This window comes from Mustela nivalis (genome assembly GCF_964662115.1).
Source record: "Mustela nivalis genome assembly, chromosome: 7".
Taxonomy (NCBI): Eukaryota; Metazoa; Chordata; class Mammalia; order Carnivora; family Mustelidae; genus Mustela; species Mustela nivalis.
This window is the reverse complement of record NC_139026.1, coordinates 68,832,267-68,850,935: the sequence shown is the minus strand read 5'-3', so window position 1 is coordinate 68,850,935 and position 18,669 is coordinate 68,832,267. Positions and strand designations below refer to the sequence as shown.

The 18,669-nt window shown below is 35.8% G+C and overlaps 1 protein-coding gene across 1 annotated transcript in view; it reads left to right on the top strand.

The window, feature by feature from the left end:
- Window positions 1-18,669, top strand: part of LOC309868572 (small ribosomal subunit protein mS35-like) — a 38,355-nt gene that overhangs the window by 7,695 nt on the left and 11,991 nt on the right. Inside the window, exons 3-5 of the mRNA XM_082738586.1 lie at window positions 2,703-2,842; window positions 9,536-9,645; window positions 11,947-12,016. Coding sequence (XP_082594712.1) covers window positions 2,703-2,842; window positions 9,536-9,645; window positions 11,947-12,016 — 320 coding nt within the window. The remainder of the gene's footprint in view (window positions 1-2,702; window positions 2,843-9,535; window positions 9,646-11,946; window positions 12,017-18,669) is intronic.

Genomic DNA, 18,669 nt, shown 5'->3' with positions numbered 1-18,669 from the left:
AAATGAAATGCAAAAGCTCTTCGCAGGTAACGTGATAATGCTGGAAGGAGAAATAGTATAGTGATCATGATTATGATATAATTTGAGCTTTTGGAAGGGCCTTTTATTGAGAAATGTAAGGAAGAAATAAAGAAGTCAAAAAGTAGGAAGAATGACTTTACTCTTACATGAAGGAAGAACAGTTTCTCCTATCTTCTTTCATGGATGTGGTCTTTTTGGGATAGTAGAATGCATTTGTATCCTTTTAGTATGTTTCTGTTTATATTGGTGCCTAGTGATAGACTGTCACTGATCATTATTCCAGATTTGTTCCTTGTTTGGCACAAACCATGTAGCACTTTTTGATCCTTTGTGAAGCCAGTTAAGGAATGTTCTGCACTGTGATAAATCTCATTTTTTTCCTTTTTAAACATTATTTTGGAATGTGCATTTATAATGTAGAAATGGGTTTTTAAATGAGGTACTTCTAAAATACTTCATAATTCTTAAATGAATGGTTTTCATATAGCACATTCAGAAAAGTTGCATTATATTTTAAGTGTTTAAGTGTTTAATCTTTCTTTGATTTTGTCTTTACACTTTTGCCAGCTTCTAGATTTAGCTTGTATCTTCCAAATAACTCAAAAGCTTTTAAAATATTTCTTCTCAATTTTCTTTTAAAGTAGGTCAGTTCAGATTTTATATCTAACTTGCAAGTGGAAAATCTGAAGCACAGGAAAGTTAGGTAATTTACCCAAACTTTAATAATCAGTGGTAGAAGTTAAGTAAAAACCAAGGTCTTTCGAAGTCTAGTCTGTTGCTCTACCTATCAGATGAATAGGGGTCTATTATGTACTTTCCAGTTGGCTGTATTTTTTAGACATATAATCCGGTAATTTAAAAGTTGTAATTATTATCTGGTTATTGAAATGACTTATTCAAAGTTATAAAAAATAAAAGAGTCAGTACAAACCCAAGAACTCATAAAATTCTCCAAACTAGTCTCTTATAAAGTGCTTGGCAGTGTGGCATCTTAGAGTGCAGGATATTGGAATTGTTCCATGATGGGAATAAAATTTAACTTCAGTAATCATGCTCTTTCCATTTTATTTAAATGTCAGAATTGTGGAGCTACTTCTTTCCCCTCAAGTGTGTGAGTATTGCTCTCTTAAGCAGGGTGTTCAGGGAATGGTGTGAGCTATACTTAATTTGTTACCATATATTTAGTTATAAATCTTGGAGAGTCTTTGTGGCATTTTGCTGACTGGTATTAAAGCCTATAAAGGGAGCTAAATATAGTACCTACTATAAGAAAATTGTTAACTAGGGTAAAGCCTCTGCCTTCGGCTCAGGTCATGATCCACGGTTCTGGGATCGAGCCCCACATCGGGCTCTCTGCTCAGCAGGGAGCCTGCTTCCCTTCCTCTCTCTCTGCCTGCCTCTCTGCCTACTTGTGATCTCTGTCTGTCAAATAAATAAATAAAATCTTAAAAAAAAAAAAAGAAAGAAAATTGTTAACTATAGGAAATGTTATTGACAAAGTACCTTTCACTGTCCCTTAAATGGTCACGTGGAAGGGTTTCCACATATGCCTGTGCTTGTGACCAGCCTCTCCTGCAGTCATGCTTTTTGGAGAAAGCACAGACCCCCTGAGATTTAATAGGTTTGACCTAAGAAACCAATTACTTTTAGGTATTCTTCGAATGAATGAAGATTCTTAGAATGCAGTGAAATTTCCATGGAGGGGAGGCTGATAGTGCCAGAAGTACATCTCAAGCTGAGAGCCCTCTACCTCACTAACTTTATAGGAATAGGGCAAAATGAAATCAGCTACCTTCTTACGGAGTCCCTCAATACAGATAGCTGTAGGACATGCCAGGAGCTCTTTGTCTTTTCAGCCCCCTCTCCCCTATTCCCCACCCCTCCACTGAAGGCCTGAGTTTGTATGTGCTGTGGAGGTCTGTGCTGTGGAGATAGACGATGCACCACATTTTTGTCACAGTGCTTGAAACTTCCCATTGTGGCCCACTTCTCACAGCCAGTCCCATCTCCCCTTTAGGCTAGTTGTGTTGCCTGAATCTGAGGACAAGTCTGTTCCTTTTTCCATTTAGCTTCGTTGGCACAGAAGTCACCTAGAGGAAACATGAGTTACTGTAAGGATCTATTTAGTAATGCCCTGGACTGTACCTGTTCAGTTTGAGGCCCTATTCAGCTCAGTTTCTGAGAGAATGGAGACCATATCTCTCTTCTAAGAGCTCTTTCAGAGCCTTTTTCAGTTCCCCTCAGAACTTTAGTAACTTTCATTTGGGAATGAATTACTATTAACTGTTGCTTTTCTCAAAAACAATTAACACTCTGAGCACTATGAACTGTTTGCTTTTAGTTGGTGAGTGAGGGGGGATTAAAGTGCCCCATAACTGGGTATGTGCCAAGCTATAATAAGCTTCTATCAAGTCATAGCTTCCTTTTAACCAAGCTTACTGCTCCTCACCAAACCCAAGTTATCTGAGTCTTTCATTTAATCACATTCCCTAACGAGGATTCATCTGAGAAGAAAAGGGGTGAAGGATGATGATGTGTTTGTGAGGTGCAGAAGAGAGTCTGCTCTTTCATTCCATGTAGCTCGAGAGTCATCTCCCTCAGTGATTTGGTCTGGTAGCGCACATTGCAACGAGAATGTACTTGGCGAAACTATACTTGAGATTATTTTTCTTAATTCTCAGATTTCTGCACTGAGTGGCCAGCTGCTCTGGACAGTGATGAAAAATGTGAGAAGCATTTTCCCATTGAAGTGGACACAACTGATTATGTTTCAGCAGGACCATCTATCCGAAACCCCAAAGCACGAGTAGTAACCTTAAGGGTAAGGAATATTTTTCTAAAAATAAGAATTATTATAATACATTAATTCAAAATAACATTTTGTATATAGAAAACTGATACTGTAGAAAATTTGGAAAACAGTGAAAATTTTAAAGTATTAAATAAAATTGCCTCTAATTCTACTACTTATAAATAACCTTGACTACTGGAATTCATTTTAGTATATATATAGTCAACCTTTGTGTATGTTAATAGGATGATACTATATTTGATTAGTTATCTGCTCTTTTTTATTTAACAATGTGAATTAAAATTTTTCCAAGGTTATTAAACATTCTTTAATTTTTTTATTGAAGTATAGTTGACATACATTATTATATTAATACCAGGTGTACAAGCTAGTGATGATTATATACATTACAAAATACTCACTATGATAAGTGCAGTTACCATCTGTTAGCATACAAAGTTATCACTCTTTAATATTATTTTTTTATTTTATTTTAAAGTTATCTCCATACCCAAGGTGGGGCTTGAACTCAAAACCTCACATCCTCTACTGAGTGAGTCAGCCAAATGCCCCTCTTTAATATATTATTAATGGCTAAATAGAATAACGTAAATCAGGGTCTTTTCTATGCTAAGAGAGTGTTTGAGGCTGAACACTTATATATAATAAGAGACCAAAATCTGAATATTTGGGCTTTTTGTTTACTCTTTCAGAGATTTCTTAGGAAATGAGTGATAAATAAGAGTGGTTTTAATTCTCCTTTTTAAATATCTATACCTTGTTTTTATCTTTTCTTTTTGTCTTTTTCATTAGGTGAAACTTCTAAAATAATGTTTATGTAGTCCTTTATGCTGTTCTATACAATGGATGTGCCTCTGGCTTTTAGCTTCTAAGTATACACTGGTATTCAGTTTGAGATAATAGCCTCTATTAGGTTAACGATGTGTCCTAGTCCTATAGCATTTTTGAAATGATCTCCTTTGAATTAATGTAGTAATGAATTATATGGTTGTATTTACACTTACTGAAGTGTTCTGAACCCTGATTATTTCATAGTACATCATTCTTTTGCCTTCCTATGGATCTGCTCTGTTAGCATTTTCTTTAGGATCGTTTGTTGCTTGGAGAAACATTAAATCCCTGCTCCTACCCATCAGAGCATGTCACATACTATTGCAGTTCCAAGTGTCTTGCTGTAGTAACTTCCAAGTTAGTATTTGAAACCACTGTTTTCTCCGGTAAGAGTCTTGATCCACATGGCATAGCTTTCTCACACAGCAGTCACAGAGCAGTTACCTGATGGGTTTTTGTTTTTTGTTTTTTTGTTTTTAACTAAAAAAAATTAGATTTATGGAAAACTTTCAAGGATAGTTTACAGAATCCTCCTATATTTCACACCAAATTTCTTATGTTGTTAACATTTTTACTATTATGGTACATTTATTACAACGAGCCAATATTGATACATTATTAATTAAAGTTCATACTTTATTCAGATTTTCTTTTTAAAGAGCAGGGGGAGGCAGGCTTGCCGCTGAGCAGGAAGCCCTGTTGACACCAGGCTCTGTCTCAGGACCCTAGGATCATGCTCTGAGCCAAAGGCAGATGCTTAACAGACTGAGCCACCCAGGTGCCCCTATTCAGATTTCTTTAGGCACCTCTTGACTGTGGTGGTTTCTCAGAATTTACTTGTTTTTAGTGACCTTGACAGTTTTGAGAAGTACTAGTTATGTATTTTGTGGAATGTACTTCATTTTAGATTTGTTTGATTTTCTTCTCATGCTTAGACTGGTATGTATTTTGGGGAGGAAAACCTCACCAGTAAAGTGCCATTTCGTCATATCATAGCAAAGGTGGAGACTCCGTTTTTTTTTTTTTTTTTTACACTCAAAAAATGAGATTTTGTACTCCATGTAGTTTTTATTTTAAATCAGAACAGTCCATGTTTGGGGTGCCTAAGTGGCTCAGACAGTTAAGCGGCTACCTTTGGCCAGGGTCATGATCACAGGGTTCTGGGATCAAGACCTACTTTGGGCTCCTTGCTCAGCTGGGAGCCTGCTTCTCCCTCTACCCCTCCCCCTGCTCATGTGTGCTCTCTCTCTCCCTCCCTCCCCTTCTCTCTTTGTCTCTTTGTCAAATAAATAAAATCTTTTTAAAAAATGAAAAAGAAAGGGCTCGTGGGTGGCTCAGTGGGTTAAAGCTTCTGCCTTTGGCTCAGGTCATGATGCCAGGGTCCTGGGTTCGAGCCCCATATCGGGCTCTGCTCAGCGGGGAGCCTGCTTCCCCCTCTCTCTCTGCCTGCTTCTCTGCCTACTTGTGATCTCTGTATGTCAAATAAAATCTTAAAAAAAAAATGAAAAAGAACATTCCATGTGGACTGCAAAAATATGTTGACAGTCTCGCAACCATTTTTACACTATAAGGTAACAAGTAGATAAACTTTAATTTCTAGAAATATTATTAGAGGTACATCCATGTTTGATTTGTAATTTTCTTTCTTTGAAAGGTTTTGGTATCAGGATTGTGCCTTCTTTATGAAATAAATTTACAAAGCTCGTCAGCCTTTTTTTCCCCCCTAGAATAGTTTAAATATCATAGCATTATATTTATATGTTTGGAGAAATTGAAAATATTAAAATCACAAAAGACAATACATGTTTACTGTATAAATTTTAGAAAATCTAGATAAAGGGGGGGAAACCTTAAAATTATGCTTGGCCAACATTCCACAGGTTAATATAAATTGCCTAAGGAGTAAGGTGCCTGGCTGGTTCAGTCAGAGGAGCATGTGACTCTGGATCTCAGGGATGTGAGTTTGAGCCCCATGTTGGGTATAGAGATTACCTAAAAATGTTTTTAAAAATTTTTTTAAAAAGTACCTAGGGGTAATTAATACCTGATATATTTTTAATAATTTAGTAAATGTTGCCTCTTTTTAATAATAATGATGATAATAACAACCAGCTGTTGTCAAGCTCCATGTTAAGTGATTTAAAAAATCTCTGAACTCAGAATCAGGAAATCTAGAATTTTGCCTTACTTTTTGTGGGCCTTAATCTTCAGTACCAGAATAGACATCCGGTTCCCTACTTGTTCTGTTTGTTTATTTTATTTTACATAAAAATAATCCGACTGCATTATTTGAAGTATCCCACAAGATACCACTTACCTATGAGGCCGCCATCCACTTTTGTCTCCTTTTTTTAAAAATTTTTTTTTAAAGATTTTATTTATTTATTTATTTGACAGAGAGATAGAGAGAGAGATCACAAGTAGGCAGAGAGGCAGGCAGAGAGAAAAGGGGAAGCAGGCTCCCCGCTGAGTGGAGAGCCCAAAGTGGGGCTTGGTCCCAGGACCCTGAGATCATGACCTGAGCCAAAAGCAGAGGCCCAACCCACTGAGCCACCCAGGGGCCTCCTGTCTTCTTTTTGTCTTATACCACCATGTGAAACCTTCATCACTTCTTTGTGTTCTTTTCCTAACTCACATCTGCCCTTCTCGGACTCTTTTCACTCTACCCACTGACAGTTGAAGCTCAGTGGTGGTGTCCTGAATGGTATCATTTCAAGGGTAAAAGTAGGTAAAACAGTGGGACTAAAGCATGTGCATTCCTGTGTGACTTATTTTTTTATTTTATTTATTTTTGGGGGGGAGAACATGAGAGAGAACCTGAGTTCTCTTCGGGGGTATAGGGAGGGAGGGAGAGAGAATCCCATGCAGTCTTCTTGCCCAGTGCAGAGCCCAGTGTGGGGCTTAATCTCACAACCCCAAGATCATGACCAAAATCAAGAGTCAGATATTTAACCAGGTGTCGCCTGGCATGATTTAAAGTAATATTGTGAAGCCAGTCAAATAGTATAAAGTACTATATTAAGAGATACTCGAGGCCACTGGGTGGCTCAGTGGTTAAAGCCTTTGCCTTCGGCTTAGGTCATGATCTCAAGGTCCTGGGATCGGGTCCCGCATCGGGCTCTCTGCTCAGTGGGGAGCTTGCTTCCCCCCTCCCTCTGCCTGCTTCTCTGCCTACTTGTGATCTCTCTCACTCTGTCAAATAAATAAATAAAATCTTTAAAAAAAAAAAGATACTCAAATTTTTAAATTCAGAGAAAGAAAGATGGTATCATATTTTTCTTGATAGTCATAAAGGTAGTGCTGAATTAAAAACAATATTTGTGTAGGACTTTTCTTTAAAAATGGCTTTCTTCTATTTATTCTCATTTATTCCTGACAAAAATCCTGTGAGTACTTTGTTTTGTAAATGAGGAAACAGTAAGATCAAGTGATTTAAGGTCACTTAGCAAATAAAGTTGCAAATCTAGAAATCAAACCCAGGTCTTGTCTTTTGTATGTAACTATAGTTCTTTAACTGACGTACTATGCTTCTAAATAGAGAAGGTACTTCACACAATTAGGTTTATTTCTCAATTTATGTAACTCTTAAATATGGGCATTTGAAAGTATATACATAAAACCATGATCTCCTATGATTTGAAATGTCAGTGTTGTTTTGGGGGATAATGTTAATACAGTATTGATGCTTTAAAATGTAGCAAAAGAAAAGTCCAAGCATTCTTTGGAATTTTGGAAAAAGAATGGTAATGATTGCTGCTCAATTTCAGAGTCAGACTGTTCATCTAGTTTAATGACTACAATTTTGCAGTGCCTTTGAGTGCTAGCAGGTGGCGTGAGTGTACCACATGGCTCTAAAATATTTGGAGTTTCTGGCATAAACGCTGTATAATTTTTGAACATTCAAAGTGTTAATGTGAATGTTAGTTTTAAAGCAGTTACAATAATCCGCATTGGTGCCATTTTTTTTTTTTTACTACTTCTTACATAAAAAGCTAGAACACTTAAACTTTTTAAATTGTAAATTTTTAAATTTATTGTTGAAAATGATTACATTGAAGGGAGTTTTAAAAGGAAAAAAATCATTCCATTCTCTTATTCTAACGTAAAAACTATTCTTTGTACTGTATCTGTATGCATGCATATGTACAAGTATGTTAATAATTAGGGGTACATTCATTTCACTATTTCCTTTTAAGTAATTCTTATTGTTAATAATCAGAATTATATTTCTTATACCTCAAGCTGATAAACTGGTTGTTGATACGTATTCTTTCCAGGGGACTGTGGTAATTTGCACTGCCTGCACATAGGACCATTCTGTTAGGTTGATATTTAATAGTCAATGTTTTTCCTGCATTTATTCTTTAAAAGTATATTTTTATTTATTTATTTCCTATATTTTCTTAGTTCAAATAAAAATTCACAGTGCTTAAAAAAAACATGTATCCTTTCTTTTTTTCATTTATGTGTTCATTCAACAAATACATGTCATATGTTCTTTAAGTGTTAGGCCATCACCAAAAATGGGACTGATACCGTTCTTACCCTGGAGAGTTTGCAGGCTAGTGGGAAAAATGGAAAAATAAATAAGCTCTTCTGCTATAAAGGCTTGAGGGAAGTGCAGGGTTATTGAAGCTAACGAGAAGTATATGTGATTGTAAAATCTTATTGAGCCTTTTTTTCTCCTCATATAGTTATGGATTTTTCTTATTCTTAATGCCGTCCATGGAAAAACAGTGTGTGGCTTACCTTACTTAACTGTATTCTAATATCTAACCTATTTTTCTATGTCAAGTCTAGTTTTCTTTTAGATACCTTCAATCCATGCCATAATTCTCTCCAAATTAAAAACTGTTCATGTAGTCCAGTGTTTCCCAAAATATGTTTTAAGGAAGACTAATTCCATGAACTGTCCCTTGAAAAATAGAATATGAGGTCAGATAAATCTGGAAATTGTTACATAAGAACCCTGCGTCTTGAAATTTCAGAATGCTCATTAGCATATTACCACTTCTAAGAAGTCCTTCTATAAAGAACCCAGTTTAACTCTGTATTATCTGAATATATTCAACAAAAATAGCCTTTTTAGAGAAATAATTCTCTTTTTTTAAATATTTTATTTATTTATTTAACAGCCAGAGAACACAAGTAGGCAGAGAGGCAGGCAGAGAGAGAGGAGGAAGCAGGCTCCCTGCTGAGCAGAGAGCCCGATGTGGGGCTCGATCCCAGGACCCTGGGATCATGACCTGAGCAGAAGGCAGAGGCTTTGACCCACTGAGCCACCCAGGCGCCCCGAGAAATAATTCTACTTAACAGCCTCTCGGACTAGTATTAACATTTTGAGAAATGTCGAGCTGAATTTTAAATGTCTTGATCCTTCATGAATGCTCTGTACCATCTTCCATGAGATACCTGTACCTTTTAAAATAAATACCCCTAAGCAAGTTGCAATGATAAAAGTCTCATAATTGCATGGTGGAAATATCTTAAAGCATTTTTGTTTCATCCCAGTATTCTTATATTCCAGCGTTACTAATACTAGTTGAGTTTAATTCTTAGTGCTACTCATAAGCTGTAATATCATTTATTTAAGAGACTTATTGGTTTTAACAGGAAAGGTGCTAATGCCCAGCACTTTCAACTCAAAACAGTTTCCTCCTCCTCCTTTTTTTTTTTCCCCATGAGTAAGATCAGGCTTCATAATGCATGCCGTTTGCTAACTCTACATAGACAACAGTACAGGTTGCAAAAGTTTCTTTTTGGTTAGTTTAACATTAAATGATATTGATACTGGGTTTTGGGGGTTTTCTTTTCACTAAACAAAGTATCTGAAATAATTCTTTTCAAATAACTTTTTCTTGTATTTTTAAGGTTAAACTTTCCAGTTTGAATTTAGATGATCATGCAAAGAAGAAACTCATTAAACTTGTGGGAGAGCGATACTGCAAGACTACAGATGTACTTACCATCAAAACAGACAGGTAAAGAAAAGTTCAGCCAATTGGTCATTGTGTTGTTTTTATTGGTCATTGTGTTGTTTGATTATCTTCCAGTCTTCTGGCAGTCCTTTCCTTAAGAAATGACATTGAAAATCGGGGTATACATAAACAATGAATTCTGGTACACTGAAAAGAAATTAAAACAATAAAAAAAAATCGGGGTAGCCTTATACATCAACATAAACTAACGTATTAGGTCAGTGAAGTTGTCCCATTCATGTGTTTATTTATTTTATTTTTTTCTTAAAGATTTTATTTATTTGACAGAGAGAGACACAGTGAGAGAGGGAACACAAGCAGGGGGAGTGGAAGAGGGAGAAGCAGGCTTCCCACCAAGTAGGGAGCCCGATGCAGGGCTCCATCCTAGGACCCTGGGATCATCACCTGAGCCAAAGGCAAACACTTAACAACTGAGCCACCCAGCCACCTACATTTCATGTGTTTAATATCTTCACACTAGTCTACTGTTGCTGTCCTCTTTATGGACATGGAGAGGCTTGCCTAACTGCCTAGTTAAATTATTATTGTTATTTTTCAGTCTGGATTCTAATATATCCATGTGAATAAGACTCAGGGAAGATGTTAGAAGAGAACAGAAGAGAACAAAAGTGTGATTGGCTAGTGATTAAGGTTTAAACTGATTTTTACAAAGTCAAAGATCTTTCAGTTTAAAATTTAAATGATTAAATACAGAAATTTAATTTACCCAGGCAATTTTGTAAATAAGAATTTTAGTGAATTTGCTTCATAAAAACAGTATTAAATTTACCTCATATGAATTTATAAATTGTGTTATTTGAGGTGAAGAAGGGTTATTGGTATGTTTTTACAAAAGGGTTATTTTATTTCTGTTTCTGGAAGGCGGGGAAGGGTAGAAGGAAAGGGGGAGAGAGAGAATCTTAAACAGGCTCCATGCCCACCACGGAGCCCAACACGGGGCATGATCTTGTGACCCCAAGATCGTGACCTGAGCAAAATCAAGAGTCAGACACTTAACTGACTGAGCCCCCAGGTGCCCCAGGATTATTTTATTTTTATCTTACCATATTTGGCTGTTTCTGAATTATGTCAAAATATAAAGACCTGCCTTTAGAGAAAAGCAAGTGGGCAGATATCTTCTCTCCCTTCCCATTCTAGTTTCAAAGCTCTTGGAAGTCATTTAAGTTTTATGTCCTCCTTCTTAATGGTGAGAAGAAGTAGTATGGCATATATAAATGAAGGCAATAATGAGGGGTGGAAAAAACTTGGGAACCCTGGTTTTAGAGTATTATAGTATGGGGGAAAATAGATTTGAGATATATTAGTAATATTCTTTTTTACTGTCTTTAGAAAATGTAAAATAAGGTTGAGTTTTTAGTTTGTGCAGCTTAAAAAATTACTTTTAAAGTGTTGCTCTTTGAAATTCTGTAAGTATCTGACAGAGTTTTTCCCTAAGTTTTCCAGTGTTGGTGGGTGTGGGTGTGTGTTTATGGTAGCAACTATTTAGAGAACTATTAAACCTAAATATGTAGAATAAGCAGAGTACTGTTAAAGTCACTTGTCATGTGATGGTTTTTTTTTTTTTTTAAGATTTTATTTATTTAATTGACAGAAAGAGGGAGAGAGTGAGTCCAAGCAGGGGGAGCAGCAGGCAGAGGGAGAAGCAGGCTCCCCACTGAGCAGAGTCCAACATGGGACTCCATCCCAGGACCCTGGGATCATGACCTGAGCCAAAGGCAGATGCCTAACTTACTGAGCCACCGATATGCTCCTGTCAAATGATGATTTTATTTTATATTTAAAGAAATTGGAATTAATGATTTCTAAAAGCTTAATTTGTTATCTCATATTTATATAGAAGTTTTATCTAGTATTAGGTCATTAATTCTATTTTAAATACAACAACTTCAGTATAGCATTGAATAGTATAGCTTATTTTTTAAAAACTTGGCTCTGGAGAAATCAAGATGAACGTTTTGATTAGCCACTGTCTTTAGTCTATCTCTATTTTTAAAATGAACTCAGTAGATACACTCACACTGTCCAGCAGACTCTTAGCCCCAAGATTGTGAAGGGCACTTGGATTGGACACAGCCATATTAAAAATAGTGTAAAACTATTATCAGATACAAATAACTCCCATTAGTGATGAAAACAAAGAGAAATAAAAGGTAGGATATTCCCTGAATATAGAGAATACCTGAATATAAGTTATCCTTTGTATTTAGTGTTTGTATATTTTGCAAATTATTTTATGTACTGAATTTTTAAAATTTTGACTTCTTCTCTCTCTTTCTCTTACAGGTGCCCTTTAAAGAGACAGAATTATGATTATGCACTCTATCTGCTAACAGTTTTATACCATGAGTCTTGGGTAAGTGATTGTGTGTGAATGTTTAATAATTTTGTCAGGATAATTTAGATGGTGTTAACATTTCAAAACAGTCTGTGACAGTTAGTCGGTTGAGGATTTAATGAACCACTAAACTACAGATGAAATGTTATAAATAATTTCTACTGACATTGAAATTGAGGACCTTGAAATAGATTATGCAGTCCATCTCAGTTCCATCTTACAGAAATCAGATGACCAAATACTAAATGCCTTTAAAATTCAGAGTTTCTGTCTTCGTTTAGAAGATCTGAATTTTTTTTTCTTTTGTTTGACTTTGGCTGAAAGTTATCAAAGTTATAGAAGGGAGTTCATCTGTATAACTCAAGAATTTAGAATGCATCCTGCTGTTCAAATAAACTTCATAACAAAGCCCCAAAACTTTATAGAAAGGTATTTTAAATATTTATTAAAATTTTTAGTTAACACATAGCCTTTTGTGTGAACATTTCACTAGTTTACATTAGGGACAATTAAGGGCAATTATTTATTTAATTTTAGTATTAAAAATAGTCTTGTGTCTGAGTTTTTTGAGATTTAATACAGGCATACACATTTATTTATAAGGAAGTTTTTGCTTGAGCATCAACTTACTAATTTAAAGTTGGTATCTAATAGTTTGGGTAACTCAAAGTTTTAAATATTATTTTTAAAAATTAAAATAATTTAAAATATGCATAAATTAATTTTTTTGCAGCTTGCCTAACAGACATGGGACTCAGTAGTATTTTCTATTAGGAACATATGAAGGAATGGAAATAGGAGAGTGTCACTCTCTTTAGATGTTTGAAGGACTTCATATTAAAGAAAGGTTAGATTTGTTTTTCATGACTTTTAGGTATTACAACAAGGTAAAAGCAATAGAGAAACAGACTTTGTCACTGAGTACAAACTTTCTAAGAGAGTCCTCTAAAGATGGAGTGTGCTACTTTTAATTGGTAGAGAACATTCCATCCTTTGGCTACTTAATGGAGATATGGTGGTGAAAGGATCACTCTCTGTGGATAGATAGTTGGATTAGATGCCCTTGGGAATCTCCTGCCATCCCTGAGTTGTTGTAATTGAGTAAACACATGCAACCATTCTCCAGACTGCTCACAGCATTCTCTTCATAATAACAGTAAAACTGTAGCACAAGAGCTTAAGTGGAAAATAAAAGAAAAGGAAATTTTGTTGCCAGGTTACTAAAGAACAAAAAGTAGCTGGTAGCTTTTCTCTTCTGAGGTATTCTAATTATCATAATTTATCTGGATTTTCTAGTTCCTGGCTTCAGGAGCAACATCATAATAGCAGTTAATCTCTCTTTCCTGTCAGTTGATTTAATAAATGCCTTTGGCTTAATGTAATTAAGTTCTCTTTTGAACCAGCAACATGGTTGAATTAGCTATAGCTCTATGGCTGATCCTGAAAGAGTTAATACCAAACAATAAAAACTGACCAGTTTTGAGTCTCTTTTGCCAGCAGCCTGTAAATTGAATTTGCCCCAAAGGAAATGACAGGCATAAATAAATTCAGTGAAAGTTGACTTACTGGATTCTTTCTGTGGTTCCATGACATAGAATCCAAACAAGTTTGTATTCTGGATTCACACAAGTAGCCTTTGATCTTTAATGCTAATTACTTTGATGCCAGAATAAGTGGCCACATACATCTGTCCTAAACAGATATAATTAAATAATTTCTGTATTAAACTTGGCTCTTAATCCTTTCTAAATAAGTACCATCAATGAAGAAGCTTTAAGAGAATGCAGATGAGCCGTGAAATTTTGCAGAGCTGGTGGAACAGAATTTTTATTGAATTGAAGTTCTTTTTTCCTTCACTTTCCTTCCTTTCTGGAATTCAGACTTGAAATTGATGTTACCAAACTGGTATTTAATCAAATATTTAGAGAACCCCCTTTTAATCCATTTCTTTTTAACTAGTTTCGGAGTATTTAATACCTAAAAGTAAGCTGCTCTTAATTTTCTGGCTTTTTAACCTTTTTGTGGAGGTTACCTCTAAGTGTTGAGGGGAAAGTAGTTGATTTTATGTAGCACACAGTTCGGAAACTTCTATGAAAACGTGTTCATCTAGACTTGAGGATAAAGAAATTTACTACTGTATGCTATTCAAACAGTTTAACTTTGGAAGTATCAAAGTAAATGTTGAAAAGCATAGATTTCACATACCGTAGACTTCAAGCAGTGAGTTAAAGAATGGTTATGGCAGTGCTAGGAGGTGATGAGACATGCTTTAGACCATTTATCCTTCCACAGTTCAAAGAAGGAAAGAGAGTTGTAGAAATTTGTTTCAGTCTTTCAGTATGACATGTTGTTAGCATAGGAGTGAATTAACTTTTATCCTTTGGAACCTGATTGACCTGGATTTGAATTCCATTACTTCTTATGTAGCTTTGGCCAGCTATTTGGCCTCCTAGGTTCACTTTTCTTCTAAGTGTTTTCGGGTAGAATTTGCATGAAATGTCTGGCAGGTAGCAGGCTCTCAGTAAATGGTGGCTATTAACATTATTGTTAATACTAAAAGGAAGAAAGATTTGTCTTTGGATTTCAAATTAATTTATTCCCATTTAACTTGACAGAGACTTTATATAGGTAATCAGATCTGTACCCTGTTGTATTTGAATTTTTAGAACAGGTATCCTTCTCAGCATTCTGACATGCTGATAATAACAAAACTTCCTAGATTTTAACTTTGTGCCATGATATTCTTTAAAGCTTCCACAAGCTTTAAGTTAAGAAATGATCAGATGAAACATTGTAAAATGATTTGCACAAAAGGTAGACACTGGGGGAAGAAAAAAACACTTACTTTATAGAGATCTGAAATCAAATTCCAAGGATTCTTGAATAATTTGATATTTAATTACTAATAGTTCCTTTTTTAAATTTGAATTTTCAACTGTCTTATGTGGATTCCATGATAGTCTTATTGCTAGTCAAAAATACATCTAGCTTTATACTAAATTGGTTCTGGAAAGCCACATAACAAACTTCTGAGTCGGGTAATTTCAGACTCAGAGTTCATTTTTTTTTTTTTAAGATTTTATTTATTTATTTGACAGAGAAAGATCACAAGCAGGCAGAGAGACAGGCAGAGAGAGAGAGGAGGAAGCAGGCTTCCCACTGAGCAGAGAGCCCAATGTGGGGCTCAACCCCAGGACCGTGGGATCATGACCTGAGCCGAAGGCAGAGGCTTTAACCCACTGAGCCACCCAGGCGCCCCTCAGAGTTCATTTTTGAAGTAAAGAGTTCATGTCAAAGTAAGCAGTTCAGGGGCAGTGGGGTGGCTCAGTTGGTTAAGCATCTCTTTTCAGCTCAGGTCATGATCCCAGGATCCTGGGATTGAGCCCCATGTTAGGCTCCCTGCTCTGTGGAGATCCTGCTTCTCCCTTTCTCTCTATCTCAAATAATAAAATCGTTAAAAAAAAAAAGTTCATTTTTAAAGCAGACCTTATCGCAGATGTATCTGATAATGAAGAGTCCTTTTGCAGCTCCATCATCACCATTTAATGTTTGGTCTGTGAGTTCCTTATGATGTGTGGAATACATGGAATGCACGTATATTTCCAGGTGATAGTAAAGAACTCTTTTTTTTTTTTTTTTTTAAAGATTTTATTTATTAATTTGACAGAGAGAAATCACAAGTAGATGGAGAGGCAGCCAGAGAGAGAGAGGGAAGCAGGCTCCCTGCTGTGCAGAGAGCCCGATGCGGGACTCGATCCCAGGACCCTGAGATCATGACCTGAGCCGAAGGCAGTGGCTTAACCCACTGAGCCACCCAGGCGCCCCAGTAAAGAACTCTTGAATGATGTTTGTAATGTTGTGTACTCTTTCCTGCATTCAGCAATAATTTTGTCTTGTGTACCACGTACAGTGCTAGGTATTGCTCAGACTATGAAAGTGAAAGAGCTCTGCCTTTAGGTACCTTTATTTCTGGAGAGAACCAGTAAGTTATAACGTAGTCTGTTTCACTCAGTAACGGAGGTAGGAACACGGTGCTGTGAGAGCCACTGATGAGTATTAATTCTCCCTGGAAGCTTCACAAGAACTGGTGACTGGTTCTGGAAGATAAATAGGAAGATGCAGTAGAGCAGTGGGTGAAGGACTCTGGCCTTGTGGATGTAGAGAGCCGGCGGAAGTTGGGTGTGGCCGGGGTGTAAGGCTGATAGGGCAGAGGTAAGGAGTTGAGACCAGGAAAACAAGTCAGAGCCAGGTTGTGAACAGGTTGTATGGCTTATTTACAGAGTGTAAAATTGTATCCAGAGGGCAAAATTGAGCTGAGGTAGCATTTTACTAGTTGTTTAAGAAAGTACCCCTTTCACTTTTTTAATGTTTATGAAATAGTAAACCATCCGTATAGCAAATGTCAGGGGTGCTTTTATTAAAATGAACTGTTTATTGATTGATGGGGTAAAAGTTTACTGGTTGCCTATTACTTGCTTGGTGTTGTTGCATATGGGGTTTAATATATAAGGAGGAAGACTTTGTCTTTTCCATTGAGGAACACTAGTAGAAACAAGGTTTAGTAGTAAATATTACAAAAGTGTTGTTATATAGTTTACGATGTTGTATAGGTTACTATTTAATTTTTAATTTTTTCTACTTATTGTATATCCTTCAACACTTCAGTTGATACCTGCTTTGAGCCTATTTTTTATGATATAATTGATGTATAATATTATATTTGTTTCAGGTGGTAAAGTGTAATGCTTCCATAACATATGTTATGAAATGATCACATTATGTCTAGTTAACATTCATCCACTCATCACTGCATATAGTTACAAATGTTTTTTTCTTGTGATGAGAACTTTTGAAATTTACTCTTAGTAACTTTCAAATATGCATTACAGTATTATTAACTGTAGTCACCATGGTGTACATGACATCCCCATGATTTGCTTTCTAACTGGAAGTTTGTACCTATTAACCATCTTCACTCACTTTGCTCAACCCTAGCCTCTAGCAGCCACCAGTTTGTTCTGTTGCTATACGTTGAGGTGTTTTAGATTCCACACATAAATGAGATCATATGTTATATATCTTTCTCTGACTTTTTTTCACTTAGCTTAATGCCTTCAAGAGCCATTCATGTTGTCACAGATGGTAGGAGTTCCTTTTTTTGGCTGAATAATAGTCCATAGTGTATATGTATGTATGCTTGCATACATACACACTTAACTCTTTATCGGTTTATCCATCATTGTACACAGAGATTGTTTCCATGTCTTGGCTATTGTAAATAATGTTGCAGTGAACTTGAGGGTGCAGGTATTTTTTCAAGTTAATGTTCCTTTTCTTTGGATGTATACCCAGAAGTGGAGTTGCTTGATCTTGTGATAGTTATATTTTTAATTTCTTGAGGAACTTCTGTACTGTTTTCCACAATGGCTGTACCAATTTACATTCCCACCAGCAGTTTTCTCCCTATCTTTATCAATACTTGTTATTTCTTGTCTTTTTGAGAATAACCATTGTAACCGGTGTGAAGTGTTCTTTCATTGTCTTTCATTGTCCTTTTGATTTGCATTTCACTGGTGACTGATGTGGAACATCTTTTCATGTGTCTTTCAGGCCATCTGTATGTCTTTGAAAAAGTGGGTATTTAGATCTTCTCATTCTCAAATTGTTTTTCTGCTTGAGTTGTTATGAGTTCTTCATATATTTTGGATATTAATTCAACAGATGAATTTGAGCCTTTTATTCTTTGCGTAATTCCTATCTCACATAAATAGCAAGTTATACTGTCTCATCTATATTGGTTCATAGGGCCCTTGACCACAGACAGTTGTGCCATGTATGACTGGAAACAGTTGACTGTTTCCCATGTGTGTTTTTGTTATTCCATGTATGTTTTGTCTTTCTGACTGATCATAAGGTCCTCATTAGCATATATCCAACCTTACTGTATTTTGTTCTTCATAGTATCTAGGTCAGTGCTATATAAGAACACTGAATGTTTAATAATAGTTGTCCATTCTTTTAGATTTCCCTAGACCTTTTTTTTTTTTTTAAAGATTTTATTTATTTATTTTATTTATTTATTTATTTATATCACAAGTAGGCATAGAGGCAGGCAGAGAGAGAGAGGAAGAAGCAGGCTCCCTGCGGAGCAGAGAACCCAATGCAGGGCTTGATCCCAGGACCCTGGGATCATGACCTGAGCCGAAGGCAGAGGCTTTAACCCACTGAGCCATCCAGGTGCCGATTTCCATAGCCTTTTGAAGTAGAAGTCTTCAAAAGTAAGGTGACAAAGTATCAAACTCCCTTTTTAGTAAAAACGTAGCATACTTGTTAGATCTTAGCAATGATTAGCTTACTGTTCCAGCTTAATGATCTATTGATAAAATTGTTAATAATCAGCAATCATAATTGTGCCCAGTTTATAAAAAATATCTTTGCAACAGTTTGAGATACTTAATTTTCATGGATGTATGATTTATGTGTAGATTAGGTTTGCTTTTCATTTGATTATGTTTTCTCAAATATTTACAAAGTATTCTTAATTCCTTATTGTTTTGGAAGTTTTCCACAAACATTTGCTTCTATGAGTTTATTTCCTGATGCTAATTTATATTTGACTATGGTAGTATCCTCTGTATTATAGAAAAATAATGGCTGCTGTAACAGGGTAC